Raw genomic sequence first — 13,398 nt, forward strand, 5'->3', positions numbered from 1 at the left:
GAACCCACAACCTTGGTGTGTTGGAACTACTCAGCAGGGCCAATACACTTGAGCTCTTTAACAAAATTATATGTCAAATAAGTGAAATGAGAAAACTCAGTTAAGACTTAACTAGAGTACAAAAAATGGAATTTGGACTAGACAATATTGGAGAGCTCAGGAAGGACAGTGATTGGAAAAAAGGAGTATGTGAAATTCAGAAACACTAAAGTTGTAGACCTTCTTAGTTTTATGTGGCTTAAATGTTTTCAAGTGGTCAAGCAAGTAGATTTCCAGGAAATGCAAGGACTAAATATTAATATCTGACTGCCTAACAGTTAAAAATGTCACAAAGTTTCAATAATTAACCTTCTAAGGATGGTTGTATTGTACCTGGATGACAGCTTTTATAAATATACTTACAGTAAACTTAGGGAAAAATCTTACCACCTCAGGAAAAAATGACTTACCTATGTCATTTCACCATTATTATAGCTCTTCTAGTAACAAAAAAGAATGGAAACATTGAGATTAAACAGGCCAGTTTTATTATCAAATGTAAATATTCTACAAAAACTCAGTAGTACTGTAAATATTACTGCCTATCAAAGTCTTTCAGAGCTTTGGGCAGACAGCATCTTAAGGCATCAAGTATAAAGAACTTTTTCTGATCTTAAGTGCCAGTTATCACCAATTTTCACACAAAATCGTTGTTTATTTTTTCCTACTGCAGTTACAGGGCCATTCCTGGTCAGCTGAAGAGGGGATGTTTGGTTTTCTAAGGTGTTAGTCAAAGTAATGTAAAGTAAATAAAATTAACAGCCACGTAAATCTGCACGGTGTTGCATTCAAGCAAAGGACAATATGAGCAACTTAAATGTCCACTAAATTAATCAAATCCTGTTGTTCTCTTTGGAGTAGCATGAGGCAGCTGTACTAGCTAGCTAGTGTCTAATATTGCACTTCTGTAGCAAGCATAAACACAGCTAAACACATAGTGCTAAATACTGACAGCATCAGTACCTGTTCTAACCGCATCAGTGTTTACCTCTCGGTCTAGCATGCTGACTATAATCCTATGCTTTAAAAAGTTTTAATTATCTGACAGTTAAGGCATTAAAGAAGGTTTCAGGCTATCTTAATATATACAGGCATTCACTTCAGTTAGTACACTGCTTTCTAGAATACACTGTTCAAATATTCTCAATTTTGTCATATTTAAAACTACAGAATTTCTCTTATTAAAGTCCAAACCATCAATAATGGGAAAAGTACAATATAAAATAATACAGATGAAGTCACAATATTCACTTACAGATCAAACTAGAAATTACTAACTACATGTAGCTGCTTCATTTTTGGTTTTGCATTTTGGCCCCTAGTTCATTCTTATTTACAATTCATACCTGCTGAGAGAAAAGATCCAACTTTTAAACTATGTATGTTTTGTGGTGGGTGCACTATTTCTAATTTATTCCAAGTTGTTTTAAAAATTGCTTTGTTTTTTAACTATAAGACATCATGATGGCCAAGAGACTGAGAAAATATTAGTTTTATTTCTAAAGTTTGGGACTTAAGTATTCCAAGACCTTATTCTTGAATTACTTAGTAACAGGACACGATTGTGTAGAAAGTAGCGAGGTGGAGAAAGAAGAGCGGAAACACACAAAAATGAAGTTTCCATAACAGAGTTCCCGGTGGAGATAGTAGATGTAAGTGGAGTATTTTTTTCCTTAAGACATAAAACTTAAGAAATATCTATGATGCCATGTTGGCTGGAAGTAATGGAGACATCCAATTTTTAATTCACATTTTAAATGCAATCAGCAAGGAGCCAGTCAGGCATGCTGCTTGCTATAAGGATTTGGCTTCACTGGCTCAAATTTTCCACTCCACCAAAAGATAGGGCCCTGGCCCCCTGTCCAATCACATTTGCTGAAAATACTGCAGCCTGAGTGTAGACAAACTTTCCCTGACGTTGCTAGACGTCGTCATGTGTCTGATGGTTTCAGCATCACCACACAGCTTTCAAACACTGAAAAAAATGAGTAAAAGAAAATATTATAGTCTCTAAAGTTTTCAATTCTTAATAGCGATAAAAAATAAATGATTTTGAATTCTAAAAGGTCTAAAAAGGCCCTCAGGTAGTCCACATTTTTATTTTACAGTTGGCATTTACACAGCAAATTATTGGGGGAGTACTGCATTGGCAAATGAAGGTTATGTGATCGTTTGCATTTCAACAACTTCCTACCCTTTGTATTATCATGTATAGAATAATGTGTATGTTTCCACCTCCCCACTTGACTCAACCCCTTTGTGGAAAGACTATTTTATTCATTCCTTAGTCTGGGTCGCCAAGTTATCACAACATTACTCTGATATTAGTCATTTAACATCATTATTAAAATAAATAAAACCATTAAGACAAATATTTACAATAGAATTTCAATAAGAAATTTCAAATAATTTCAAACAAAAATATTTTAATCAATAAATGCTGTGGCATGACACTGTAGCAAACATGAGCTCTGCATGCCAATGACTACTTTCTACCTCATTAGCCACATTTAAGTGGGTTAATTTATTTCACCCTCACAACTACCCTAATTAGATTACCATTTATTCCCAATTGTACAGATGAGAAAATTGAGGCACAGAGCAATTAAACCAATAATTGGCAGATTCAGAATTTGAATGCAGTCTTGGTTCCACTATGCTATTTCATGTATACATCACACAAAAACTTTAAAATAAAAACATTATGCACACTTCCACATGTGAATGAAAATAAAAAATAGCTCTTCAGAGTTTGGTCTTGCTCAGGTAGCCAGTTTGAAATTGTGGTCAAGATTAGATTTCCTTTAACAACAGATCCAAAAATTGGTACAAATTTAGAATCAGGTAATTAAAAAATAGTGAAATATTGACCCAAGTCAAGATGGAGGCATAAGTAAACACAGCTCGCCTTCTCATACAACCACATAAAAATGACAACTAGACCACAAAACAAATTATCACCCAGAATCATCAGAAAATCTAGCTGTATAAAAAAGTCTGACAACCAAAGAATTAAGCCACATTCATTCAGATGGGTAGGAGGGGCAGAGATGCTCGGAGTGGCGTGGAGATGTGGAGAGTAACAGAGACACAGAATGGGTGGTCCCACACCCATATGTGGTGAATAAAAACCTGGAAGGCTGCCTTGGGAGCAAGGGATCCCAGTCCCACACCAGACCACCCAGCCCAGGGTTCCAGTGCCAGGAAGATTAGTCCCAAAAACCTCTGGCTGTAAAAACCAGTGGGGGTAGGGGTGGCAGAAGAAACTGCGGGATTCTCAGGCATTCCTCTTAAAGGGCCTGCAATGGACTTAGGACTTAGACACACTCCCTCCCTCTGGGCTTCAGCACCAGGGCAACAGCTGGAAGGGCACTATACCATATGAGAAGAAATTGAAGTATCTGGGATCAGAGTGAGTGCTGGGAGACAGCTTCCTCCTAGAAAAAACTCTAGAGGCCAGGCAATGGCACTGCCCCCTTTCTGAGCTCTACCCAGACAGACCACAGAATGGTGACTTGGGTTCCCATGCCCTGGCGATTACCTAAGGCTCTGCCCCATCCAACTTACTGCTGCACTTTTCTACAAAAGGTCATGCTACTAAGACAGGGAGTCAAAGCAGCTCTACCTAATATATAGAAACAAACACAGGGAGGCTGCCAAATTGAGGTGACAAAGAAAAAAGGCCCAAATGAAACAAGAGAACAAAACTCCATAAAAAGAACTAAACAAAATGGAGATAAGCATTCTATCAGATGAAGAGTTCAAAACACTGGTTATCAGGATGCTCAAGGAACTTATTAGGTACTTCAATAGCATAAAAAAGACCCAGGCAGAAATGAAGGTTACACTAAGTGAAATAAAGAAAAATTTAAAGAGAATCAACAGTGGCGTGGAAGAAGCCAAGAATCAAATCAATGACTTGGAACATAAGGAAGCAAAAAACATTCAATCAGAACTGCAAGAAGAAGAAAAAAAATCCAAAAACATGAAGATAGGCTATGAAGCCTCTGGGACATCTTCAAATAGGCCAACATGTGAATCACAGGGATGCCAGAAGAGAAAGACCAAGAAATTGAAAACGAATGTGAAAAAATAATGAAAGAAAACTTCTCTAAGCTGGTGAGGGAAGTAAGACATATAGGTCCAGGAAGCACAGAGAATCCCAAACAAGATGGGCCAAAGAGGACCACACCAAGACACATCATAATTAAAATGCCAAAGTCTAAAGATAAAAAAGAGAGAATCTTAAAAGCAGCAAGAGAAAAGAAGAGTTACCTAATAAAGCTCTCGCATAAGGCTGTCAGCTGATTTCTCAAAAGAAACTTTGCAGGCAAGAAGGGCTGGCAAGAGCTATTCAAAGTGATGAAAAGCAAGGATCCACAACCAAGATTACTCTATCCAGCAAAGCTATCATTTAGAGTGGAAGGGTAGATAAAGTGCTCCCCAGATAAGGTAAAGCTAAAGGATTGTATAATCAGCAAGCCATTATTACATGAAGTGTTAAAGGGACTTATTTAGAAAAAGATAAAAACTATGAACATTAAAATGGCAATAAATTCACAACTATCAACAACTAAATCTAAAAAACAAACTAAGCAAACAAGCAGAACAGAAACAGAACCATAGATATGGAGATCATTTGGAGGGTTATCAGTTGGCAGGGGGGAGGGGGAGAATGGGGGAAAAGGTACAGAGATTAAGAAGTTTAATTGGTAGGTACAAAATAGACAGGGGATGTTAAGAACAGTATAGGAAATGGAGAAGCCGAAGAACTTACATTCATGAACCATGGACATGAACTAAGTGAAGGGGTTGCTGGAGGGAATGGTGGTACCAGGTGGAGGGGGGGCAAAGAGGGGAAAAATGGGGGCAACTGTAATAGCATAATCAATAAAAATATTAAAACTAAAAAATGCACTTCCAATAGAAAAATAAAAAATGCAATATTGCTAGAATTCATTTTAAAAATTTTAAAAGTGACTATTATTTAGCACATAGTGTAAAATACTGTGTGTTCAAAGCTTCTCCTTTGATAGTAAATACGGATAAGACAAGCTCTACCAAAGACTCAACACTATTGCTCAATATCTATTTTTACCCTTCTTTCTGCATTATTACTTGAATTTTCCTTAACTGTTCCTTCACCCTATCAAGCCCATTAAGAGGCAACTTGAACATGGGACAACAAAAAGCCAAGATAGCCAGTTAGAGCCCTGTGTGTTCCTAGCCATAGTGGTTTCTGAGATGTACTTAAGCCAGACCACTGAAGCTTAATTCCTGGACTACTTCTGGAGTTGAAATAAAAGGGTATATGCCAGGTATTGCTGGAGGTACCTCATGGAGAGACTCTGAGAGTGAGCCCTTGGGTCCAGCCAAGTCAGTCAACCCTGGGTATCTCAATACCAGTCAATGAAGTCCACCTTCCACATTGCCAGCCCATATTATTATTATTCTAGTAGGAATTATCACCATTTATAGATGTTGAAAATTACATTTCACATTTTATGAAAATGTGAAAAGGGCCAGAAGAAATTAAAAAAAAAAAAAAAATTAACATTCTCGAACCTGATTTTTAATTCCAGTGGTATCAAATAGAATTTTAGTGTTTAACAATGAAACTGTAGATTCCTAGCTGCTAGCAAAAAACAAACCAAAAAACCCTCAAACTTGTAGAAAATGTTTCTTATTCTTTTTTAAATGCAGAAAAGCAAACACTATTATGCAGAAACAATTTTGAAATAACTGGAAACATTCATGAATCTCTTTTCTAGTAAATGGTCTTCATATTTTATTTTGCATCTACACTGTCATTAAATGTACTGTGTTCAAGGATGTCTTTTAATATCTGAATTTTACCAAATGCTGTTATGTCCTTTGGAAGAAACCTAAACTCCTTAAAAAGCATGAAATCCTAATTAGTTGTAATATTTTATTTCCTTATAGTAATTTTGACATCTCTTTTCTGAAAAGTATAAGTCACCTGTGAGATTGTTAGGACAGAGGAAGTTTCTTCTGCCTCATATAAAAGATAAAACCCATATTGCAGATTCTTTATTCAAAGAAAGTTTGTTTATAGCCTTTTTGTCATTTAAATCAACATTTATTCAGCTGCTCTTACCCACTATTATACTAGTTAGAAAGGGAAGAGAGAGAGAAATCTTGACTAATTTTGAAAGCTGCTTATTTATCCAAAGGATAATGGATGTTTTGGGCAGAAACAAATATTGCCACTATATTATCTCCCTCCAAATCAGTTACATTACACAGGACAGTGATCATTTTCAATCTGCAAAGTAATCCAAACTATACACTTAAGAGGCCAGGTATAAAAAAATACTCTCCAATAGAAGCTATACAAGAGTTTTGTTTTTAAACTCCTTTTTTTTTGGTATAAAACTTAGCTGTTGTGACAACACCAGGTTTAACATATTTCAAGAGCCTCCAAAAATACCCAGTATGTAAAATAATTTCTGCAAAAGACAAAGGCAACTATTAACACTTTGTTTTAGACTTCCTAACCTCCAGAACTGTGGGAAATTAAATGTTTGTTGTTTATGAGCCATCCAGTCCATGGAATTTTTGTCATAGTAGCATAAATGAACTAAGACAGTCACCAAATGATCAAGATTCACATTACCAGTGATGTCATATTAGAACAGTACTACAAATATTATGTGATGAAAAAGGCACTTCACTTCTATTATATTCTTTCCTAATACCTATTACCCCAGTCCAATCACAAGAAAAACATCAAACAAATTCAAAGGGCAGCTCACAAAATACCTAAGAGTGGTATACCTCAAAAATGTCGAGGTTACAAAAAACATGGAAAGATGAGAAACCAACATAAACCAGGGGACACTAAAGAGACAAGTCAACTAAATGCAATGTGGAATCCAAATTGGATCCTGGAACAGAAAAACAGCATTAATGGAAACACTGGTGAAATCTGAAAAATGACTGGAATGTAGGTAATAGTCAAAAACATTGCCCCATGATGATTGTTAACTAATCAACAAAACAGTTATTCGTATTTATAAAGAACTGTATAGTTTTTAAAATTTGTTTATACTCATTAATTCATGCAATTCCCACCAAGAAAAAGGAAAAAAACCTCACATATGTAGAAGTAAATTTATACCCATTTTACTGAGCAGGGAAATGTCATCTCTAAAGAATCATCATCTCCACATGTACATAAAACATAGTTATATCCAAGTACTTGTTTACATTTAAATAAATGCTCTGACTCTGCCCATTTGAGACCCTAGGAATATGATGAGAGAGAGAGAGAGAGAGAGAGAGAGAGAGAGAGAGAGAGAGAGAGAGAGAGAAAGAGAGAGAGTGAGTGTGTGTGTGTTAGCAGTGGTGAACCACCACCACCTTCTCTGGAGGGCCCGTATGGTTCCTCAATGGCTTGTGAGATGTCCTTGGACATATTTCATCAAAAAGAAGAGGCATATCTATAGTAGTCCCTGGAGTACTCAACAAATATTGTCTGGGCTGAGGGGACAAAGCTACAAGGAGACTGAACAACGTGAAAAGATACTTTTATCTGATCCTATAATCAGCAGTAACATCATTTTTTCAATAAAATTTTAGAGCACTGTATTATTGGGGCACCAGTTTCCTGTGGCTGCTGTTAACAAGTTACCATAAATTTGGCAGCTTAAAACAGTAGGAATTTATTCTCTCACAATTCTGAAATCAAGTTGTCAGTCAGGCAGCATGCCCTTCAAAGCCTCTAGGGAACAATGTTTTTTGCCTCTTCCAACTTCCGATGGTTGCAGATGTTCCTTGGCTTGTGGCCACATCATTCCAGACTCAGCCTCCAGGGTCAGTCACATTGCCTCCTCTTCTGGGGGTGTCTGTCTGATCTCTCTGCCTCTCTCTTATAATTCCATTTAGAGACCATATAGATAATCCAGGATAAGGTCCTTCTCTCAAGATGTTTAATGTACACCTTTTATATAAGGTAACAGTCACGGGTTTCTAGGGATTAGAATGTGGACCTATTTGAGGCCACCATTCAGTTTACTACAGGCACTTACTCTGCCATATTCTTATTTGGTCAATAGAAAAGAGCACCAAGCCAGAAGCAAGAAGTTCTAAATCTTTTGTCAGCTTGGTTATTAGCTGTATGACTTATCTGTCTAATGGAGCCATGGGAACCTGTCTACCCTGATGCCTTATGGGGCTGTGATAAGATGCAAATGAGATTGTATCATAAAGTAAAAAGTGCTTTAAAGCTTTATGTGTGGCCACTCTTTGGTATAAAGTATGAATTATGATGATAAATTTGATACATATATGAAAAGAAGAAATATATAAATATACAGGAGGAACCCAAAAAATTATCTTCTGGAGAGTGGGCCCCTTGTAGTACAAGCTTCCCTAACTAGGTGAGAGTTCTAGGATCTCATCGGTATCAGTGTACCAGCTAGTGTTGTTGTGAGAGGCTGCATTCAGATTTAGTGAAAAAAAATTTTTTTTGAAGACTCTTTCAAAGTGTTTGCTCATTTAATGATGGGTGATCTACAAGTGCACCTGCCCACACTGCACTACATGTTCAGCAGTTTTGGACCAAAAATGGCATGATCCCGATGCTCCATCCTTCCTGTTCACTGGATCTCACCCCCAGTAAAGTATTTCACAGTGGTCTGTGTGAATTTTTTACAATTCTAATATAAAGGCAGATTAATCTTATGTCATTAGAATAAGACAATGCAAATATCTGGATTTTAACAGAGTACCCAATTTGTTATTCTATCATGACCCCAAATATATAAACATAAGATAGAATTACAAGTATTAAGTAACGGTTATAAGTCAATTTAGGACATTTCTAATGTAATAACAAAAGGTTCCATTTATAGTAATTTTTCAATATACTCATTTTATAACAGATTGTAATACTTTTCAAATTCAGAGTCATCATTAAGGGCTTGAATAAAAAACATTTGGAAAGATAAAGTATAAACTAAAATGAGTATAAACAGGTTAGGATAATGTGTTCTCACCACTATGAACTACACTAGAAAATACCCTATTCCTACTGCTAAGTATCTGGGCATGATGCTCTCTGATAGTACCAAGATATCTTGAAACCTCACTGAAAAATGGCAGAAAATTATCACTACCAGAACTGGAGTTTCTACAACTTGAGAATGAGGGGATGGAACCCCAACTGTCATTTCTCTAGGGTAACATTGTATTGGCGAACCTGTTTTCAATTTAGAATCCATATGGCTAAAGCTCACAGGGTTCTCAACAATGAAACTGTTGATAAAATTTGAAAATGACATTTCAGCAAACCCAATAATTCAATAAAAAAGAAATAAGCCACACCAGTTCCTGAATATGTCCCTACAACTCCACCTCTTGAGGACCCTCACCAAGAATGCAGTGTTCTTTAAGAAAAGGCTATAGATTAATAAAAAGGAAAAAAAAAAACAAAAACAAAACAACAACTAATTTCAAAGAAACTTTATCAGGGTTCCTTCCCCCTAGATTTAGTTTTAGAAGAGGAAAAGGGTATGCAACAAAACCCTTGCAATCATTTTGGAATATATCACATTTAAAGTATATCCAGATGAACCCTAAAAACATAGTCATGAAAGGACAAATACTGTGTTATTCCACTTATGAAGTACCTAGAATGGTCAAATTCATAAAAAAAGAGAGAAGAATGGTAGTTGCCAGGGGCCAGGGGAAGAGGAAAATGAGAATTTGTTGTTTGACGTAAATAGAGTGTGAGAAGATAAAAAAGCTCTAGAGCTAGACAGATTGATGGTTACACAACAATGTGAAATGCACTTAACACCACTGAACTGTACACTTAAAATGATAAATTTTATGTTATGCATATTTTACTATAATTTTTAAAAAAAGGAAACTGGGGAAAAAATGTATACCCAACTCAGTAGAATTACTATATATGACTCAGTGATTCCACTCAGATACATACTCCCCCAAATTAAAAACAGGTACTTGAATTATTTGTACATAAATGCTAGTATCAGCACTATTCACAATAGCCAGAACGTGGAAACAACACAAATGTCCATCAGTGGATAAATGCATAAACAAAATGTGTTATATCTGTACAATGGAATATTATTCAGCCACGAAAATGAATAAAGTAACGATACCTGTTACAACACAGACAAGCCTCAAAAATATGTGAAGTAAAAGGAGCCAGACACAACAAGGTCATATGTTATATAATTTCATTTATATGAAATATTCAGAATAGGCAAACTCATAGAGATAGAAAGCAGATTAGTTGCCAGGATTTACGAGAAGGGAAAATAGGAAGCTAAAATGTTTCAGGAGGGGGACAAAGGGGGAAAAATTGGGACAACTGTAATAACATAAACAATAAAATATATTTAAAAACAATTGCAAAAAATAAAAAAAATGTTTTGGAACTAGATAGGGATGGTTGCTGTACAATGTTGTAAATACACTGATACCACCAATTTGTACTTTAAAATGATTAATTTTATGTTATGTGATTTTTACCTCTACTTTTATAGAACCCTTTCTTGTATTTTCTCTTTTCTCAATTAAAAAAAAAATTTTATTGTTGATTCTATTACAGTTGTCCCAACTGTCTTTTCCCTTTGCGCCCCCCACCACCCAGCCCACCCCTCACCCAGTCAATCCCCGTTCCCTTGTCCATGTCAGTGAGTCACTCATACGTGTTCTTTGACTAATCCCTTCCCCTTCCTTCCACCATTGCCCCTCCCACCACTTCTCCTACAGCTGTCAGTCTGTTCTATGTTTCCATGTCTCTGGTTCTATTTTTCTCATTAGCTTATTTTGTTCATTAGAGTCCAGTTATAAGTGAGGTCATATGATATTTGTCTATTGGTGACTGGCTTATTTCACTTAGCATAATATACCTCAATTTTTTAAAAAAAGCATTTGTTAACTAACCTATAGTCCACAAGAGATATTGCAAGTGAATTTCCAAATAAAAAGGTTTCCACTTATCCCATATAAAGTACTACTATGCATAAATGTTTCAGATACTTTCTACTTAGATGACAACCTTAACTGCAGCCTCCATCCCTTCCAGGATTTCTGACACTCTTCCATTGCACTAAAGAAAAGAGGAAACATCATACCTGAATCCTTAAAAACACTTTCAGATTCTTGACTTCTATTTGTTTGGCCCTTTATAATTTACCTTTCATATCACAGAGCCTTACCTGCTTTTCTGAGGATGGTCTAACTGGTGGGGCCCTTAAATACAAACCCATTCTTTGGGTAGAGTCCTGGCCTGGTCATTTGTGTGTACAAGTCCATCATCGGTTGCATACTACAATGCAAGTTAAAACACACAGGATCAAAAGATGGACAAACTGTCACTATGGTTGGTTAGTATTTCAACTGAATATATCTATCAACAGAATTACAGGACATTTAAATGATAGAAAACAACTTAACACTGTTATAAGCCATATACATAACTGTTTAATTCAAGTCTTCACTTATTACTTAACATGTCTAAATACCTTAAAAATCCCTCTGGAGGGAAGTTAGATTGAAAATGGATTAAATGTAAATAAGCAAAATAAAAACAAAAACAAAAACAAATGAACAACAACAAAAACAAAAACAAAAAAAAGCAGGGAAAAAAAAGAGACCACACCATACGCCAATAAACATCACCAAAACTTCAGGTCCTTCTAACAGTACAGTTCCCATGATACCAGTTATGACCACTTATTAAGTATTTGAGCAGCAACTATTTGCAAGGTATTGTAAAATAAGTCCAATATATCCAAACAACTATGTGAACTTTAAATGGTAAAGATGTTATTTGTAATACCGGTTTCATCTCTCAGTGGGATGGCAAATTAAAATCTTAGTAGTGAAAAGCCCATAGAGATAATGATTAAAGTCAGTACTTTGAGGAGAACAAAACTAGCACTTACTGAAAATGCAAAACCATTGACAGTAAAAGATAATGCAAAGAACAAATGAAAAATTTAAAGGGAATTATATAAGGATTCTTGAGAGTCCATTTCAGAATAACAGACTCATCAACTAAAATATAAATATAGGCTGATTTTCATTACCAGAATAACATTCTCATAACCAAATATTTTCATGTAGTTTATCTTCATTATTTCAGTCCTCATTCTATTAATTTCATTTATCAAAACAGGCCTAATTCAGGTACTTTAACTTTATAAGGCTGCAGAGTCACCAGCAGCAGCCAGGTCCTGCATCATGCTTAGGCCACCGGAAGTCTTCCCTTTGTGGAAATCCTCCCTTTTCCAGCTTTATAACCCCACACCTCTAATGAAGTCTGAAAAACTTAAATTGGAGTAGTTTTACAGAAGGAATTTTGCTGAGGGTAGAGGAAACATACATCCAAAAATTGTATTTAAAGATAATACATGTATAGAGAATGATGTACTATTATAATATCAAGATATATATTTTTTTAATGAAAAAAATTGATTTTAGAGAGAGAGAAAGGGAGAGAAGGAGAGAGAGAAACACTGGTTTGCTGCTTCACTCATTTATGCGTTCATTGGTTGCTCCTTGTGTGGGCCCTGACCAGAGATCGAACCTTGCAACCTTGGCCTGTCAGGATGATGATCTAACCAACTGAGCTACCTGGCCAGAATCAAACTATTGAGAGATTTAATTCTTTCAACCAATTATTACCAAGGATTTGCTTAATGTAAGTAAATTATATAATTATGTAAAATGAATTATAAATAACCAGAAGTCAACAAAAACCTCCCGTTAGATCAGCAACAGCAATAAATACACGGTAGTTAAAGATAAAAAATTCATCCTCTGATTCAGTCTTGTGACAAAATGATATCTAAAGAATCTGGAATCCCATAGCTAGTGGCTATTTTCTCCTCTCAAAATAATTGAGAAAAGAAAATAGGAAGGAAGCATGAAGTCTGAGACATGGTAGAAAATATGAGGTTTTATGTGAGTGATATGAAATAGATTAGATAAAAATGATTCTGAATGCATGCATTGTTACTAATTTAAAGCTCAAATTACTGAAGACACTGGAATAAACTGACATATTGAATTAAAAATATTGAGGTTCCTACATAATCCTAATTCATGGGTCACTTCATAAATTCCAAGCACTTCAGAAATGAAGGCCAAGTGCCTTGAGATAAAATCATTTTGCACAACCTTTCTGCTTCTGATGATACCAGATAACTCTACTCCAACCTTGAATGATTCCCTATAAGCTACTGGAAGATAAACTGCTGTAGACTTAAATCATTTTACCTCATGTTGGAACCACAGCAATCTTTTAGCCACAAATGTAGAAGCAATATTACTTGTTTGTGGTAAAAAAAATACAAA

The 13,398-nt window shown here is 35.6% G+C and overlaps 1 protein-coding gene across 5 annotated transcripts in view; it reads right to left on the bottom strand.

The window, feature by feature from the left end:
• Nucleotides 1–1,513: 1,513 nt before the first annotated feature.
• Nucleotides 1,514–13,398, bottom strand: part of ESRP1 (epithelial splicing regulatory protein 1) — a 50,771-nt gene continuing 38,886 nt past the window's right edge. For 3 of the 5 annotated variants that reach the window (XM_090283554.1, XM_090283556.1, XM_090283558.1), the window contains 2 exons: nt 11,256–11,365; nt 1,514–2,014 (listed from right to left, as the gene is read on the bottom strand). In XM_090283554.1, coding sequence (XP_090139680.1) covers nt 11,291–11,365 — 75 coding nt within the window. In that variant the 3' untranslated portion in view covers nt 1,514–2,014; nt 11,256–11,290. The remainder of the gene's footprint in view (nt 2,015–11,255; nt 11,366–13,398) is intronic. The other 2 variants (XM_090283557.1, XM_090283555.1) reach the window with 1 other exon arrangement.

This window comes from Furipterus horrens, unplaced genomic scaffold (genome assembly GCF_987537825.1).
Source record: "Furipterus horrens unplaced genomic scaffold, mFurHor1.1.pri manual_scaffold_7, whole genome shotgun sequence".
Taxonomy (NCBI): domain Eukaryota; kingdom Metazoa; phylum Chordata; class Mammalia; order Chiroptera; family Furipteridae; genus Furipterus; species Furipterus horrens.